The sequence below is a fragment of the Zeugodacus cucurbitae genome, chromosome 4 (genome assembly GCF_028554725.1).
Source record: "Zeugodacus cucurbitae isolate PBARC_wt_2022May chromosome 4, idZeuCucr1.2, whole genome shotgun sequence".
NCBI lineage: Eukaryota > Metazoa > Arthropoda > Insecta > Diptera > Tephritidae > Zeugodacus > Zeugodacus cucurbitae.
Window position 1 is genome coordinate 39,912,591 of NC_071669.1, and position 15,462 is coordinate 39,928,052.

The 15,462-nt window shown below is 36.3% G+C and overlaps 3 protein-coding genes across 4 annotated transcripts; 2 read left to right on the forward strand and 1 right to left on the reverse strand.

Annotated features, from left to right (window-relative positions):
- Positions 1-1,771: 1,771 nt before the first annotated feature.
- Positions 1,772-2,797, forward strand: LOC105214453 (uncharacterized). The gene is made up of 2 exons (XM_011187890.3): positions 1,772-1,931; positions 2,005-2,797. The coding sequence occupies exons 1-2, from the start codon at positions 1,914-1,916 to the stop codon at positions 2,737-2,739; spliced, it is 753 nt and encodes a 250-aa protein (XP_011186192.1). The 5' UTR covers positions 1,772-1,913; the 3' UTR covers positions 2,740-2,797.
- Positions 2,798-6,095: 3,298 nt separating this feature from the next.
- LOC105214455 (nematocyst expressed protein 3-like) lies at positions 6,096-6,894 on the forward strand. The gene is made up of 2 exons (XM_011187892.3): positions 6,096-6,256; positions 6,325-6,894. Exons 1-2 carry the CDS (start codon positions 6,239-6,241, stop codon positions 6,736-6,738), a joined length of 432 nt encoding a protein of 143 aa, XP_011186194.1. The 5' UTR covers positions 6,096-6,238; the 3' UTR covers positions 6,739-6,894.
- Positions 6,895-9,427: 2,533 nt separating this feature from the next.
- On the reverse strand, positions 9,428-10,282 carry LOC105214456 (uncharacterized). 2 transcript variants are annotated; one of them, XM_029041785.2, is made up of 2 exons: positions 10,203-10,282; positions 9,428-9,871 (listed from the first exon to the last, which is right to left on the reverse strand). In XM_029041785.2, exon 2 carries the CDS (start codon positions 9,869-9,871, stop codon positions 9,497-9,499), a length of 375 nt encoding a protein of 124 aa, XP_028897618.1. In that variant the 5' UTR covers positions 10,203-10,282; the 3' UTR covers positions 9,428-9,496. The 2 variants fall into 2 exon arrangements, with proteins under 2 accessions (XP_028897618.1, XP_011186195.1); XM_011187893.3 differs by lacking the exon at positions 10,203-10,282 and adding an exon at positions 10,023-10,196.
- Between the last annotated feature and the right edge of the window lie 5,180 nt (positions 10,283-15,462).

The window sequence follows — 15,462 nt, forward strand, 5'->3', positions numbered from 1 at the left end:
GTAGAATATATTGTCGGAATTGGTCTCTTATTTTAACTGCCACCAGCTGATTATTGATTGTTACATTTTGAGAAGGCTTATAAGACCACATAGGCAATAAGTCAATGCACTGCCACGCCCCCAAAATGGCGAAAATCGAAAACATATAATGTGCCATAACTAAGCCATAAATAAAGTTATTAAAGTAAAATTTGGTAAAAAGGATCGCACTAGGAAAGGGCATATTTGAATGTAATTTTCTTGGGAAGTGGGCGTGGCCCCGTCCCTACTAAGTTTTTTTGTAGATATTTCGTAAACTTCAAAAGCTATATCAACCAAACTCTCCAGAGTCGTTTTCTTTAGACATTTCCTTATACAGTCTAACAATGGATGAACGGGCGGGTTATAACCACCCTACGTCCCTACTTTCCTTATACCACAATTTTGAAGCCCATCTGATGCGTTAACTTAGCATTATATAATAAATGTGTGAATATATCGGAACAAAGCTTTGATCAAATATTTCGTTTTAAGTGTGACCTCACCCATCTTAAAATCACTGAAATCGGACTATAACATTTCATCCAGGTCCATCGATCCACCTACCAAAATTCAAAGGATACCTGTTTTTACTAGTGTGCCGCTGTGCCTAAATTGGGAAAATCGGGTCATTACCTCCTGTAATATGTGAGATGTTTAAGTGAGCACATGTATAAACTTAAATATGAAGGAGCTCGGTAATGAGAATTAGTGAAAACGGTTAAAGGTATTATCCCAGTCCCATATTATATACATAGTGATCTTTGCTATTCTAGTAGACTTTATGCCTTTCATTGAATTGTGTGTTATTTTAATAACAATAAATAAATAACTTGCGAGAGTAGAAAATGTTCGGTTACACCCGAACTTAGCCCTTCTTTATTTTCGAAGAAGTGTAGCGTTTCACGCCTGGAATTCTGTTGCTTCAACGGTTCAACGTAGTCCATATTATCTTCACTTTCTGAAATTGCTCTTCGTTTGATACTTATTTCACTATGGCCTCTAATTTACTATATTTTTAGAAGACATTTGGTTGAACGTTCAAACTTATTGCTAAATAGAGGAGTGCTATTTCGGTGTTTACTTTACCACTTACTGTACCCGAAGACCATACTCATGTTAATTGTAATGTAGTGATAATTTTTGTATTGCATTCGACCTTTCCCTCAAGTTAAAACACGCCGTTTAGAACGCAAATAAGAATAATCATAATATCAACAATACAAAACAAAACTTAATAAATAAAATATCATCACCAAATGTAGTTTTGTGCTCGTGTAAAATATAGTATTTTACTAGTCGCTGAACAATAATGCGTTATATTAGATAACCTTGTTTTAAGTTGCTTCGTGAGTAAGCATTTCTTCCATGGATGGTCCGTACCATTGACATAGATCCATTATATGTAAAAATGTAAACACAATGAAAACATTATGGTTACATTACAAATAACACACTACACTGTCAGTGTTGACCCATGTCATAATTAGCGCCTAAAACAGTAGCACTTGTTACAACATTCCGCCAGCGATTAAAGCAACTAATTGTGTGCAAATGAGTGAGTCAATTGCGCTGGTGGAAAGAGCTAACCATTGCCTACACAATTTTCTATACTTTCCATCGCATTGAATACTAAAGAGCCGGCAAACGGCCGACTGCCACTGTTGACCACCGAAAATGGTCACCCACAATGGTTTAATGGCAACTTACGCTGCAGTATTGGGTCGAAAGTGAAATGTACAATGGTCCGTTAAGTAATTGTGGTTAATGTGAATTTTTCATATAAATGGTAGCTCTTAAAATTAATAATTCATTAGCAAGATAACATTTGCATAGTCAGGTGCGGTCTTTAGTACAACAGCAGTAAACTTTAAACTCTAACAAACATAAACAAAATGACGTCCATGAAATTTGTAAGTATACTTCTTAAGCTGTCTTCCGCACATTTGAAAAGTAAGATTATCTAAACAACTTCTACGATTTCAGATTTTCGCTTTGCTAGCCATGGCTGCGGTAGCCGTAGCTAAGCCTTCGCATCCTTTTGCACTGCACTCAGCCATACCGGACCACTTTGATTTAGCTCCGCCGGTGTTGCCACCAACACACTTCCATGCAGCTCCACCGGCTCCCGAGCCCTGGTTACCTGAACCTCATTTCCATGCAGCTGCACCTGTACCAGAGCCTTGGCTGCCTGCGCCTCATCTCCATGCCGCTGCACCGGCTCATCTACTACCGGCTCCTGGTCAGTACCTCCCTGCTCCCGCTCCACTTTTACCAGCTCCTGCACCAATTCTACCAGCACCTGCACCAATTCTACCAGCTCCCGCAGCTTTCCTGCCAGCTCCTGCTCCAATTCTTCCAGCTCCCGCTCCTCTGTTGCCAGCACCCGCACTTTTACCCGCTCCCGTAGTGCATCATCATCACCATGTCGTGCCCGCTCCTCTGCCCGTTCCAGTGCCAGTGTTGCCGCCAGCACTCGCCCCACCAGTGTTGGAGCCCGCCGCATTTGTAGCTCCTTCATACCGCGCCATTCCCGGTCCGAAAACCACCACCCATCACGTATCCGTAGGCTATGCTTTCCCCACAGCTCATGTGGCTAAAATAGTGGCGCCTCACGCTCATGTCCACTCCGTGCCAGTGCATTCCGCTCATGTCCATTCCGTGCCTGTGCATTCGGCTAAGCTGTTGGCTCACCATCACCACCACCACTCACTCTTCTAATTTCCTTTGTTACAAAGAAAAAGTGATTAATTAGAGGCAAAAAGATGTTGATATTTAAGCGTATCAAAAGTGAAAAGTACCAAAGTCATTTACATATACTCGCATATATATGTGTCTGTATGTGTATATCATGGAGTTTAAGTTTTACTTTAACTCGATTGTTAACTTATTTAACATCTGTTAATTTTAATATATTTTAATTTTTCATATTTATAATTTGTAGTAAGAATTACTTCTGTAATGATTGCGCCACGCAAGTAATCGAATATTTAGTACAATCAAATAAAAAAATCAAAACTATTGTATATGCAAATGAAATCTGGACCTGTTTTTATTAAAACCCTGTAGTTTTCTGTAATATGTGGAGTTTTAGCTGCGTCCACTCCTCACAATGTCTCATCCAGTCCCATTTATTAAATTCTAGATTTGCGTTTGGAGAAGAGAGACTTTCCTCTCGGATTTTATAACCGATTTTCCTCCTATATCTTGTGAGTGCTACGCTGTATTAAAGTGTTTCCGAATTTCTACGACTGTATTGAAGTTTTTTTTATAGTGCAAATATGTGCTGAATATACAGTGGCCCGTCTTTCAAGCATCCATTGATAAGAGTAACATATTCTATATCAAACCTAATATCCATAATTATAATCGGACAACATTTCAAACTCAAACTAAGGAAATGATTGATCAAGTTAAAAACAAATATCAGGCGTTTTGTAGAGAAGTGAAATTTATTAATTTAATGCACATTCGTAAATATTTGAGTTATAGACAGACATATCTTCATAGTTTATTCAAGAGCAAAATCATTGAATTGTGTGGCACTAAACATATAGTGTAATTGTGATATGTTAATTCAATACCTCACCTCAATGGAATTAATTCTTCGTCTCCTTTAGCTGAATCAAAGTATAAGACAAAGTTTCGAAGCTGGCATCTCACTGTCAACGAATTTCTTTAAGCAAAGGTTGTTTTCAATAGTTTAGTTAAAAAAGCACGAAGAATTTGTATAACTAAATATCTACTCATTTCAAAAGTTGTACCCTAGAACCAGCAGGCCCGATTAAAGATACTACGTATAGATTAACAAATTTCAAACTTAGAGTTGAAAAATGTTGATCGAATTGAATATTTGAAAAGACGTAATAATGGGGTCCATGATCTTTATGTTGATTTTATGTATGTAAGCGATCATTTGGGAATGAACCAAGCAATCATTTTTAGCATTACCAGAACTCTTCTTGAGTTCCGCAGGCTTTTCGAAGATTGGCTGTATTATGATTTGATAAATAGATAATGAGAATGTGGGAGTCAAATATCAAGCTCAACCACAAACTACCGTGAGTGTAGCCACATTTCATAAAAAGAAAATCTTATGGACCGTAAAATTATTAAAATATTAAAATTGAGAACAATAAAAACCAGGTAGTGATTGGCTACTATAAGAGTATTATATACAGGTTTTGAATGGGTAAGATGTATATATGTTCTTTGTTAAATAATAACCCTTAACATTGTTATTATCGCATTCTGGCATCCTGGTATGGCATTTTATCTGTAGAAATCTTTAGAAACTTCTCATAACATTCAGTTTCAGATACAAATATTTCTTGGTATATGGATTTAGTTGGTAATTTTTATGAAAGATCTTTTCTCCATTCAACTTGCACACATTAAATTCCAACAGGGATACATTCAATTTGTCCACACATATCAATACTGCATAGATTGGCCTCCGATAGCAAAGTATATAAAGAAGTTAACCCGCTGTCGTTATCGAAATTACATAAATTTTATAATTTCCCATTTCAATCGCACATAAATACATTCATAAGTACGGGCATAAGTACGGGCATACATACTCGCCTACGGGCGGTTCGATGTATTTATAGTGTGGCATGCAAATGTTCACTTAAAATAATTCACTAATTTACAGCACGCAAAATTGGGCAACTGATTCGGCACGCAAGGCACGTAGCCAGCTACTGTCTGGCTGAGCTCTTGTTGGTCATCGTGTTGATGCAACCAATGCAGACGGTATATGCAAGCGTACGCACGATCAAAATCGCCTCATACCGGAATTCAAACACTTGCGAAGACGGCAGAAAAACGTAAAGGCGCAAAGTAAAAAATTGACCGCGATACTACAGTGTCTTTTGATGCAAAATTCGTAATAGAGGTTTTGAAAAAACCAATAATGACAGTTCCAAAAAATCGATAAATTCAAAATTGAATTGAAACCAAAATATTTATAATTTACACAGATGGTTACACCAAGGGAGGTGTTTAGGGGTGACACCGCCAATTTGTCTCGTAAATTTCAAACATCACAAACTATTTGGAACTAGCTTATCCGCTACTGATTATATGTATTTAACACATAAAGAATTCGAACCTAGAACTACAGGCATTAGCAAAGAATCTAGCCGGATATATCAGTCTAATTCTATATCTTGGTTCGAATATTAGATTTATATGTTAATAAAAGCATAAGGAATTTTGACTCCTAAAGTGGGTCCAACTCGATTACAATTTTGATCAACTGATTTCCTAAGATATATTTTAGTTTAGGTGCGGTTAAAAGTAAAATGGATTCTATAACTGAGTCTCCAATGAACCTAAAACCTAAATAACTTATTTCAAATTAAATTCTACAGAGTTTACTGAGTAAACCGCTGTTGACTTAAGGCTTAAGGCTAACAATACCGGTACATTGTTGCTCTTCAGTGAAAATAATGTATTTATTATTAGTAAGAATTAATTGAAATAGCCCACTGTACTTGGCGATCGAAGTACGGTCGGCCATTAAGCAAGTATACGCTGTCACAGTTAGGTATCGCTTACTGTCCGCTAACTGTAATTCGCTGTCTATCAATTGCTTTGTCGAGCCAATAAATAACAATTTGCCGGCAAATATCTGCTAATGGAAATTAAATTATTTCATTACTTGAAGTGTAGTGATTACGCAGGCGTTGATTGCGGGTGGCAGCTGGTGACACTAGTTGGCAAACGCGCACGCATACAAATAGATACTCATATGAATTCATGTACATACATACATATGAGAGTCGGCATGTACCTTTACCGCATGTTTGGGCTTATGATACATTGCCTGGCGTTTGTCGCAATTTTCATATCGACCAAAACCAAACTATTTTTGGCGGTATTAAATAATGTAATGCACAATTGATTTATTTGAATTAAATTATTAATCAATCGCTTATAACATTAAAGGGCATTGGAAGGTACGATATTGTAAAGCGGCGAATCGGCGCTTACCAAATATTTTGGAAGCCATATGTATGCCTTTACAGTTAAACGAAGCGCTAATTTTTGTAACCTTATGCTGTGCTGCCTCAGCTGATTTCAAACAATTGCAATTATTATAAAAGATCTACGAAAGCGTGCGATATGCATCAAAGTCGTTCATATCGTCGAGCAATTAACATCAGCTCACAAAATTTTTTACCACAGAAAAAGTTCAAAATATTCAAAAAATATGGCCAATAAATTTGTTGTAAGTTTTCAATCGAATTCCTTTACTTTTGCACTCCAATCATATTTATCCCTTAAATTTGTTTGCAGCTCATCGCTTTGTTCGCCTGTGCCGCTGTAGCGAACGCTGGTCTACTGCCCGCCGCTGGCTTTGCTCCTGGCTTCGTCGCACCCTATGCGTCATCGTTCAATGCTCATCACATTAATCACGCTGTAGCATTGCCAGTTGCTCCACCCGCAGTGCCAGTTGCTGCACCGGCACCCTTCGCAGTGGCTGCCCCACCAAGAGTAGCCTTTGCTGCTCCCGCTCCAGTAGCAGCGCCTCTTGCATTCGCTCCCAAAGTGGCTTTGGCCGCACCAGCACCGGTTGCCTTCGCTGCCCCCGCCAGAATAGCAGCTCCGATCGCTGCACCTTTGGCTGCTCCTCTGCCTTTCGCTCCGGCGCCACTCCACTACGCCCCAGCACCTTTGCGTTTCGCTGCGCCAGCACCATTCCTGGGTTAGACCAATTCAACTACCTGAACTATATAGATTTGTAAATACGCTAATTATGGTTAAATTATTGCAAGGAATGAATATCCTTAGACTTTGAATTAACGCTTCTTGGAGAAAATGTACAAAATATAAATAAACGAAAAAAAATATTACATTTAACGAAAATCTTGCGTGTTTAAATGAGTTGTTAGCGGAATTTGCAAGGAATTGTATGGGTATATTGCTATTGAATATTTTTGCTTCGTATTGAATGCGTTCCATAATGTTATTTGTTCATTCCATTCAATTATTTTGAAATTTCTCAGCTTATTGCTTGCACTTGCCAAAAGTTATTTCATACGCCTATCCCTAGAGGAGAATTGCTATATAAGACGGTATCGTTTACGTTGGTTGGTTTAAATTCAAGATTATAACCCGAAACCATGGAAGCAACAGAGATCGGGTAACCTGTGCAGATAATTTTGTTTTAAAATATTTTCAAAGATCTTCAGATACTATTAGTGATGTAGACACGATTGTTTGCCTTAGATTCGTCACTTCTTCTTCTTGATTGGCGTAGACACCGCTTACGCGGTTATAGCCGAGTCCACACAGCGCGCCACGCATCTCTCCTTTTGGCAGTTTGGCGCCAATTGGTATTAAGGACAAGTGAAGACAGGTCCTTCTCCACCTGGTCCTTCCATGGGACCATAAATCTTCCGTAAAACCTTTCTCTCGAAAACTCCTAGTGCCGTCTCATCTGATGTTGACATCGTCCAAGATTCTGCACCGTAAAGCAGGACGAGAATGATAAGCGACTTGTAGAGCTTGATTTTGGTTCGTCGAGAGAGGACTTCACTGTTCAATTGCCTATTCAGTCCATAGTAACACCTGTTGGCAAGAGTGATTCTGCGTTGGATTTCAAGGCTGACATTGTTGGTGTTGTTAATGCTGGTTCCCAGATAAACGAAATTATCTACAACTTCAAAGTTATGACTGTCAACAGTGACGTGGGAGCCAAGACGCGAATGCGCCGACTGTTTGTTTGATGACAGGAGATATTTCGTCTTGTCCTCGTTCACCACCAGACCCATTCGCTTCGCTTCCCTATCCAGGCGGGAAAAAGCAGAACTAACGGCGCGGGTGTCGTTTCTAATGATATCATTATCATCGGCATACAATTCGTCACATGATCTAAAAATTTCTGGTCCATCAGAAGTAAGGATGAATAAAATGTGGAACTCGTTTAAACGTCAAAGTCTTTTTCATGCATTGGTATGAAAGAAGTCATTTGAGGTTTACGAACTTCTGTTTTACCAACACAGTCATTTAAAAAGTCTTAATGACTTATTACGAAATGCCGTACTTACCGCCCGTAGCAAACAAAATGTGTCCAAAGTTAGGCCCATAGTGACATCGTAGAAAACAGAAATCAAGAAATTATAAATTACTATTCGATTGCAATTTTTAGTTAGTTTAAGAATATCTATACTACAAAATATTATAAAGAGGAAAGAAAGTTTGTTTTGAATAAACTCGAAAACTACTGTGTCGATTTCAAAAATTCTTTCACCATTGGAAAACTACATTCACCCCGAGTAACATAGGCTATATTTATTGCTAGAATCTCAAACTTCTGGAAATAGATCCCAGATGAGGGTATTAAAAGGACTCCGTGATGGAGAATCTTGCAAGTCATTATCTTCACATCGCAATCGCGTGCCAGAGAGTCGAGTAACGAATTGAACAAAATTTCAAAACCTGCCAAGTACGCGCTTGAGAGTCGAGTACGGAGCGTATGCAGCGGCTTGAAGAACAAAATATTAGAAATATACAAGCTCGCACTAGACCGTCGAACGTAATCAGAGAGAAAGACATCGGACACCAAAGACTAGAGGTCGTAATCAAGTTTTAGCTCATTGCAAATAAAATATAATTTCATGTTCGAATTTTCCTCATTTTATTTTTTTAAAATGAACCCATGAAAGAAACGGCAAAGCACATAATATGTATGGGAGAGTGTGTATAAGTCTGTAACAACTTATAACTTTTGAAATGTTTGTTTAAGCCCGTGCGAAGCCGGAGTGCTAGTTATATATATATAAAAGTTTATTACTACAAAATATCCATACTGACAACGCTGCGTTGAACGAGAGCAATCCGATTCTCGCACGGTACCGTAAGGTAGAAGCGATGAGGAGTGTTCGTTTACGTTGCGATCTCAAAAGATAGGTCGTAATCATTGTAATAGCTGTTCCTCTCAACAGTCAGGCAACACTGAACATTTTTCTGTATTTTCCAATGAATGTCCTTAATAACTGTATATGTTTTAGAATATGTGAGAGCTAAAATATTTAATTATTTTCCAATATCATTGCTAGTCACAAACTGTCGACACAAATATTTTGCTATCCCAAATTCTTTACGAAAGATTCATTAGAACACACTTTTTAACAATTTGTTATACAGAAACAGTTAAATTGACTTTTCTTTTGAATTTTTCAAAGTTAATCAAATTAAAATATCCAACAAGGAAATAATCAGTAAGAGATACAAATCATTTTAAGTCAAACTTTTACGAGGCTTTGATTTAAATTTTACAGCGAAATCAATCGCAAAACAATTAAAACTAACAACAGTTGCCTACAATAAAATCGCTAAAATTCGTAGCCCAGATAATCTGCGATTTCCCGACTTTAAAGCCACACACATGTTACTGTTTTATATTTTGGTTTAAAATTTTATTATTTTTTGTCGGCTTTAATTATGTAGTTCAGCATTCCAAACTTTACAGCGCAATCAACTCATCGTGAGGTTCACGATGAAAGAGCGGCTTGTCGGCATTGGGTTTGTGCGTCGCCGGCTCCGAATCGTAAGTTACATGCGCGATGTGAGTGAGTGGTGCCACAATGGCAGTGGCCATGCGCTCGGCTGCAGCGGCAGCCTCCTCGTCAACTGCATTACCTGCGGATAGTAGGTTTACATCTTGTTTGTCAGCAATTTGCAAGTTCGAATCGGACGATGTGTCGGAATTTATATTCGACGAGGTTGCTGGATTGTCGGTGGATTCTGATTCTGCTACAATCATTGCATTCGCTTCCATAATTGGTGCTGCTTGGCCGCTGCACACAAACCATACAAGAATTAAAGTCAACAACCGCATCTGTGAAAGGTGTAGAAAATGTTGATGAGCTCAAGGTTCGCACTCGCGTCAATGAAGTTGAACTTAAACTACTTATTATCGCATACACACACACACTCAATTGAGTGTTTTGGTCGAGATACATATATTTTTACAACACATAATCACTCACTTCCATCTTAAGACACTACACTTGCTGATATGAGATTTCTTGAAATTTATTACTATGCAGTTTATTGTAGATTCAGCTTTTGCAATCTGTAAATTCTCTTGTAAATTTCTAGTATACGTTGCCGTCCGTAGGTATTCTGGCTTTCATTAAACCTTGGCTTCTTAAATTAAACTACGTCACCTTTTTTCATGTGCATGGCATTTTATAAACTTCGACTAGCCACAGTTTGACCACAGTATGTGTACAAGGCTTCTTTTGCACTATGCGTATGTCTTCTCGTTGGTACGCGTATGTTCCCTGCGGGAAAAACCTGATTAAATTTGGCATTACTTGGATTAAGTGTGTGTAGTGTCTAGGTATTATCTACATAAATAGTTTCCAAGCAGATATTCCTTTCATTTACATAAGAATAATAATTTGGCTTCTTGACTGTTGAGTTGAATAAGCACTGATAGCCAATACGTCTGAAAAAACTAAAAATGCAGTAATAATGGATGGAGTTTAGTTTCATTTAAGTTAAAAGATGGGACGTAAAGAAACAAAATACTGATGATTTATTATATTATCGTTATTCAAAGTAATCATTGATCTATATTAAGTTTAGACGAACATATGGTATTTTGAAGATATCGAGGTGGAAAATGCAGATAATAATCACTAATTAATTATTAAATACGAATTTTAAAATCCGAAAAAAGTATAAATATGAGAAATTAACTATAACTGGTTACATAATACCGACTACTTACATACTGATAAGATAATTTTAGTGAAAATTGTTTACCAAATACTTTATTTATTTCTAAAACAAAAAAAATATTTCCCTGTATTTTATATATATATATTGAAGCTCATGTACCACTTAATGGAACATCTCTTATTCCTTGAAAATATGTTTTCAGACTATACTTAATGTCACTTGCATAAATCTCCTTATTTAAGGCGATAATAATTATGTAAAAATGTTAATCGGAATTTCGTTTTTTCTGAGATCTCAAATTTTATTTTTGGTTTGAGGCAATTAAATTGACCATTTGGGTTTTTTGGTTACAAAACTTTATAATTGTATTGACATTCCTTGGCTTGCATTTTAAATTTAAATTTAATCTATCCATACACATAGTCTATAATTAATTAAACCATTGTAAATAGATAAATAATTTTTAAATATTTTTAATTTTATTTAAAGCCGCCACTCAATTTCCTGTTGGGTATGTTTCCACACTTTTATAGGTGTATGTAAGTTCCTTTACTTTTCTGTTCGCCATGCTTGAGTACGTGATTGTCATCGATGAATTTATTGTATTTTTTCTACAACGTTCTTATGGACACAATTATTCTTAGCTTTCTTCTTCTCATACTTTTTATACACTCTTTCTTGTTCAACAAATTTACCTTTAAGCCCATATATGTATGTAATAAGTGTATGTATTTACATAAATGTAAATGAATACTTGGGTAGACACTTAATAACTGACAACGAAACCCGTTTCAACACTTACACACCGCTCAGCAATCTCTCTTTCTTTTGCTTTCTTCTTGTTTTGCTTTCTTCTTGTTTTGCTTTTTATACCACTTTCAATAGAGTTTAGCGAAGTCACTGTCGTTGTTGGCTTGTCTTCACTTTTTTCTCTGTGGCAAACTGCTTCATCATTCGGTTATCAGTTATACTCAAGCGAGTTGTTGCTCTGCAACTTGTTGCAACTTCATACCAACTGGTTTTCAAGTTCAAGTTTATATTGTTGACATAATCTACCGGCATCAAAACATGCCGACGTGCTCACAGAAAAATGCCACAGGACATATAAACACATATGAATGTATTTATGCATGTATGCGCGAGAGTTCATTCGATGATTGTACGAGTATAATCACCCAGTAATGAAATATAATACTAGACAGTGGTAATACTAGTTTGTAATCTGAAATTGATTGACTAACATCTAACTAGTTCTGAACAGAAAATAAAGTAGTTTGGAAAAGGGCTAGACTTGTATTAATAATAAAGCGATTAGCTTGGAATTATTCCATCCAATGTATAAAATTAATTATTTAGAAAATTATATATTTCTTTTAAATTTTTGATAACTTCATAATTATACAGCCTTTTTCAGGTCTATTGTGAACTATAAAAATAATCTACTATACAGAATAAGGCATTCGTTCGACTAGTTGTAAAGTATGGTATGTTCTAACTAGTTGATTTCACAAGAGGGTAGTTTCAAGAATATGTACTCTTGCTAACATATACATATACATAATATATTTGAGAAGCTTGAACAATATTATGTTTGCATTTGCATTTTTAACTTGACAAATTTTGCGGTAAAGAGTTTTCCTGGAAGGAAAATAAAATTTCGACAATATGAGCGTATTTCTGCAAAATTGACGGAAACTTTGCTCTTTCGGCTGAATTGTGCGCATAGGTGTTTAAGTTTATACTTTCAAATTGCTTTAATAATATTCGCAATACACTTAAGCATGTAATGTTTCATATCATTTCACTTTATTGTATCCCTTAGGCACTAACTCGCTTTAGAACCAAGGTTTATTGAACTTTGATACTTTTTGCATGAACTTTAAGCAACATGGATACTGGTAAAGAATACATATGAGCATTTGAGAACTCTATAAAAAAATATTGCAAATAATGTTTAAATTTGTATTTTACTTGATTTGTAATATATAATATTGTATTTGTATGGCATGTTTTAACATATGTATGTACCTTTTTTAAGTTTGTGGTCTAAACTGATTGAAATGTGTCTATATGAAATCGATTCTTGATAACCAGAAGTTTTGGTAGGTAAATTATATTATTATAACAATGTGGGTATATTCTCGTTAATGAGTCAAGTTTTATTGGTTATGCATGTCAGTCGACCAGTATGTCCGTGCAAGCAATTACTTGAGCAAAAATTAATATGTATATATATTAAATTTGGCATTAAACTAAAATTTGAGAAAATATGTTAACCAATTTTAATAACATAATTCACACATTGACCTATATTTTCATCATAAAGTCAATCAGCATAATGAAAATCATTATAATTGCTATATGGGGCTGGGAGAATGCACGGTCCGATTTCACAAAGTTTTGGCGTCCCAAATTATATATTATTATTATTATTAAACTTTTTGCCCTTTTTTAAGATAACTCCATGCTGTCCATTATATACAGTATAAAAGCAACCACAAGTTTTAAAATCCATATATTAGGATTTCTTTCAAATATCTCAGATATTGACCGATACTTCCACTAAAAAATTATCCATTGACACTGAGAACCTCTTATTTGATCCTCGAAGGTATGATCGATTTCGGCAATCTTTAGTTAAGAATTTCCAGTTATCTTTATTGGTAGCTATGCATAAATTGTATATTCCCTATGCAGATTTCACCAAAAACCTACCCCTCTTTAAGCAAGTTAATAACGGGTGATTTTTTTGAGGTTAGGATTTTCATGCATTAGTATTTGACAGATCACGTGGGATTTCAGACATGGTGTCAAAGAGAAAGATGCTCAGTATGCTTTGACATTTCATCATGAATAGACTTACTAACGAGCAACGCTTGCAAATCATTGAATTTTATTACCAAAATCAGTGTTCGGTTCGAAATGTTTTTATCGACAAATTTTGTTCAGCGATGAGGCTCATTTCTGGTTGAATGGCTACGTAAATAAGCAAAATTGCCGCATTTGGGGTGAAGAGCAACCAGAAGCCGTTCAAGAACTGCCCATGCATCCCGAAAAATGCACTGTTTGGTGTGGTTTGTACGCTGGTGGAATCATTGGACCGTATTTTTTCAAAGATGCTGTTGGACGCAACGTTACGGTGAATGGCGATCGCTATCGTTCGATGCTAACAAACTTTTTGTTGCCAAAAATGGAAGAACTGAACTTGGTTGACATGTGGTTTCAACAAGATGGCGCTACATGCCACACAGCTCGCGATTCTATGGCCATTTTGAGGGAAAACTTCGGAGAACAATTCATCTCAAGAAATGGACCCGTAAGTTGGCCACCAAGATCATGCGATTTAACGCCTTTAGACTATTTTTTGTGGGGCTACGTCAAGTCTAAAGTCTACAGAAATAAGCCAGCAACTATTCCAGCTTTGGAAGACAACATTTCCGAAGAAATTCGGGCTATTCCGGCCGAAAAGCTCGAAAAAGTTGCCCAAAATTGGACTTTCCGAATGGACCACCTAAGACGCAGCCGCGGTCAACATTTAAATGAAATTATCTTCAAAAAGTAAATGTCATGAACCAATCTAACGTTTCAAATAAAGAACCGCATGCGTTTTTTTTTTTTTAAAAGTTATCAAGCTCTTAAAAAATCACCCTTTATATGTTAGTTATTATCTGATTTCTGAATCAGGAGAGATAATTTTTAGCGGATTTTGTTGATATTATGATATGACTTAAAACCTATTTGGGGGTGGGATCACTGTTTCCAACCATATTTGAACTAGAGTACTATAAAGCGGCCCATCCATACTTGAATTTGTTCGTTTTTACAAAATTTTCTTTGTTTGTGGCAGTGTTCTTATTCAAATTTTGTGTGTAACATTTTGTTCGAAAAAAATTGAAAAATTTTTCAGTTTGCCTGTGTTCGGGCGAACAAATTCGTCAGTGTTCGCACGAACGTCCAAATGAAATTTTTTATTTGAAAACGATGACATGTTACTCGTTTCTACACATGTTGTTCCCAAGGAATATCTGTATTCGTTGGTGAGCAAATGAAGTTATTGTTTCACACACAGTTCAATAAAAAATCGAGTGTGGATGGACCGCTTAAGGAATACGTGTACCAAGTTTTATCAAAGTATTTCTGTTTTTATTAAAAAGGAAGAACTAGTGGATGGACAAACTGAAAGATGGATTAACAGTCAAACATTCGGAACGCATTTCGTTTCGTTATTCTGATAATTTTGATATATATAACTTTATGTGGGTTAGTTTTAGGTGTTACAATCAAACAGTTAGGTGAACAAACTAATATACTCTGAGCAAAATGAAGCCAGAGTATAATAAAATTTTAATGTGCCGATGTGTTTTAGTAAATGTGCCTTTTTAAGACCTTTTCCTTAATTACTAGGACAATAAACCGTTATAGGAACGATCGTAATACAACACACAATGATAACAATAAAAACTGGAGTGGAAAATTTCGAAAGCATTTATCCTAAATACAGATATAACATGATATGCTGGCGATCTGTTAAAATCACAAATATTGGTCACAGTTAATGGCAGCTTAGAGCAGCGGCACTTCCATTGTGGCATAATGCATGTGTGGCAGTGGTGTAACGGTTGTAGTTAGATATGCAGCTACTTTTCTATTCACTTATTTGCGTTCGCCGCATTTTTACTTCGCATGTGCAAGAAAAGCGAAAAGGCGAAATTCAGGCGTCCAAATGTGGAAAACTCGAAA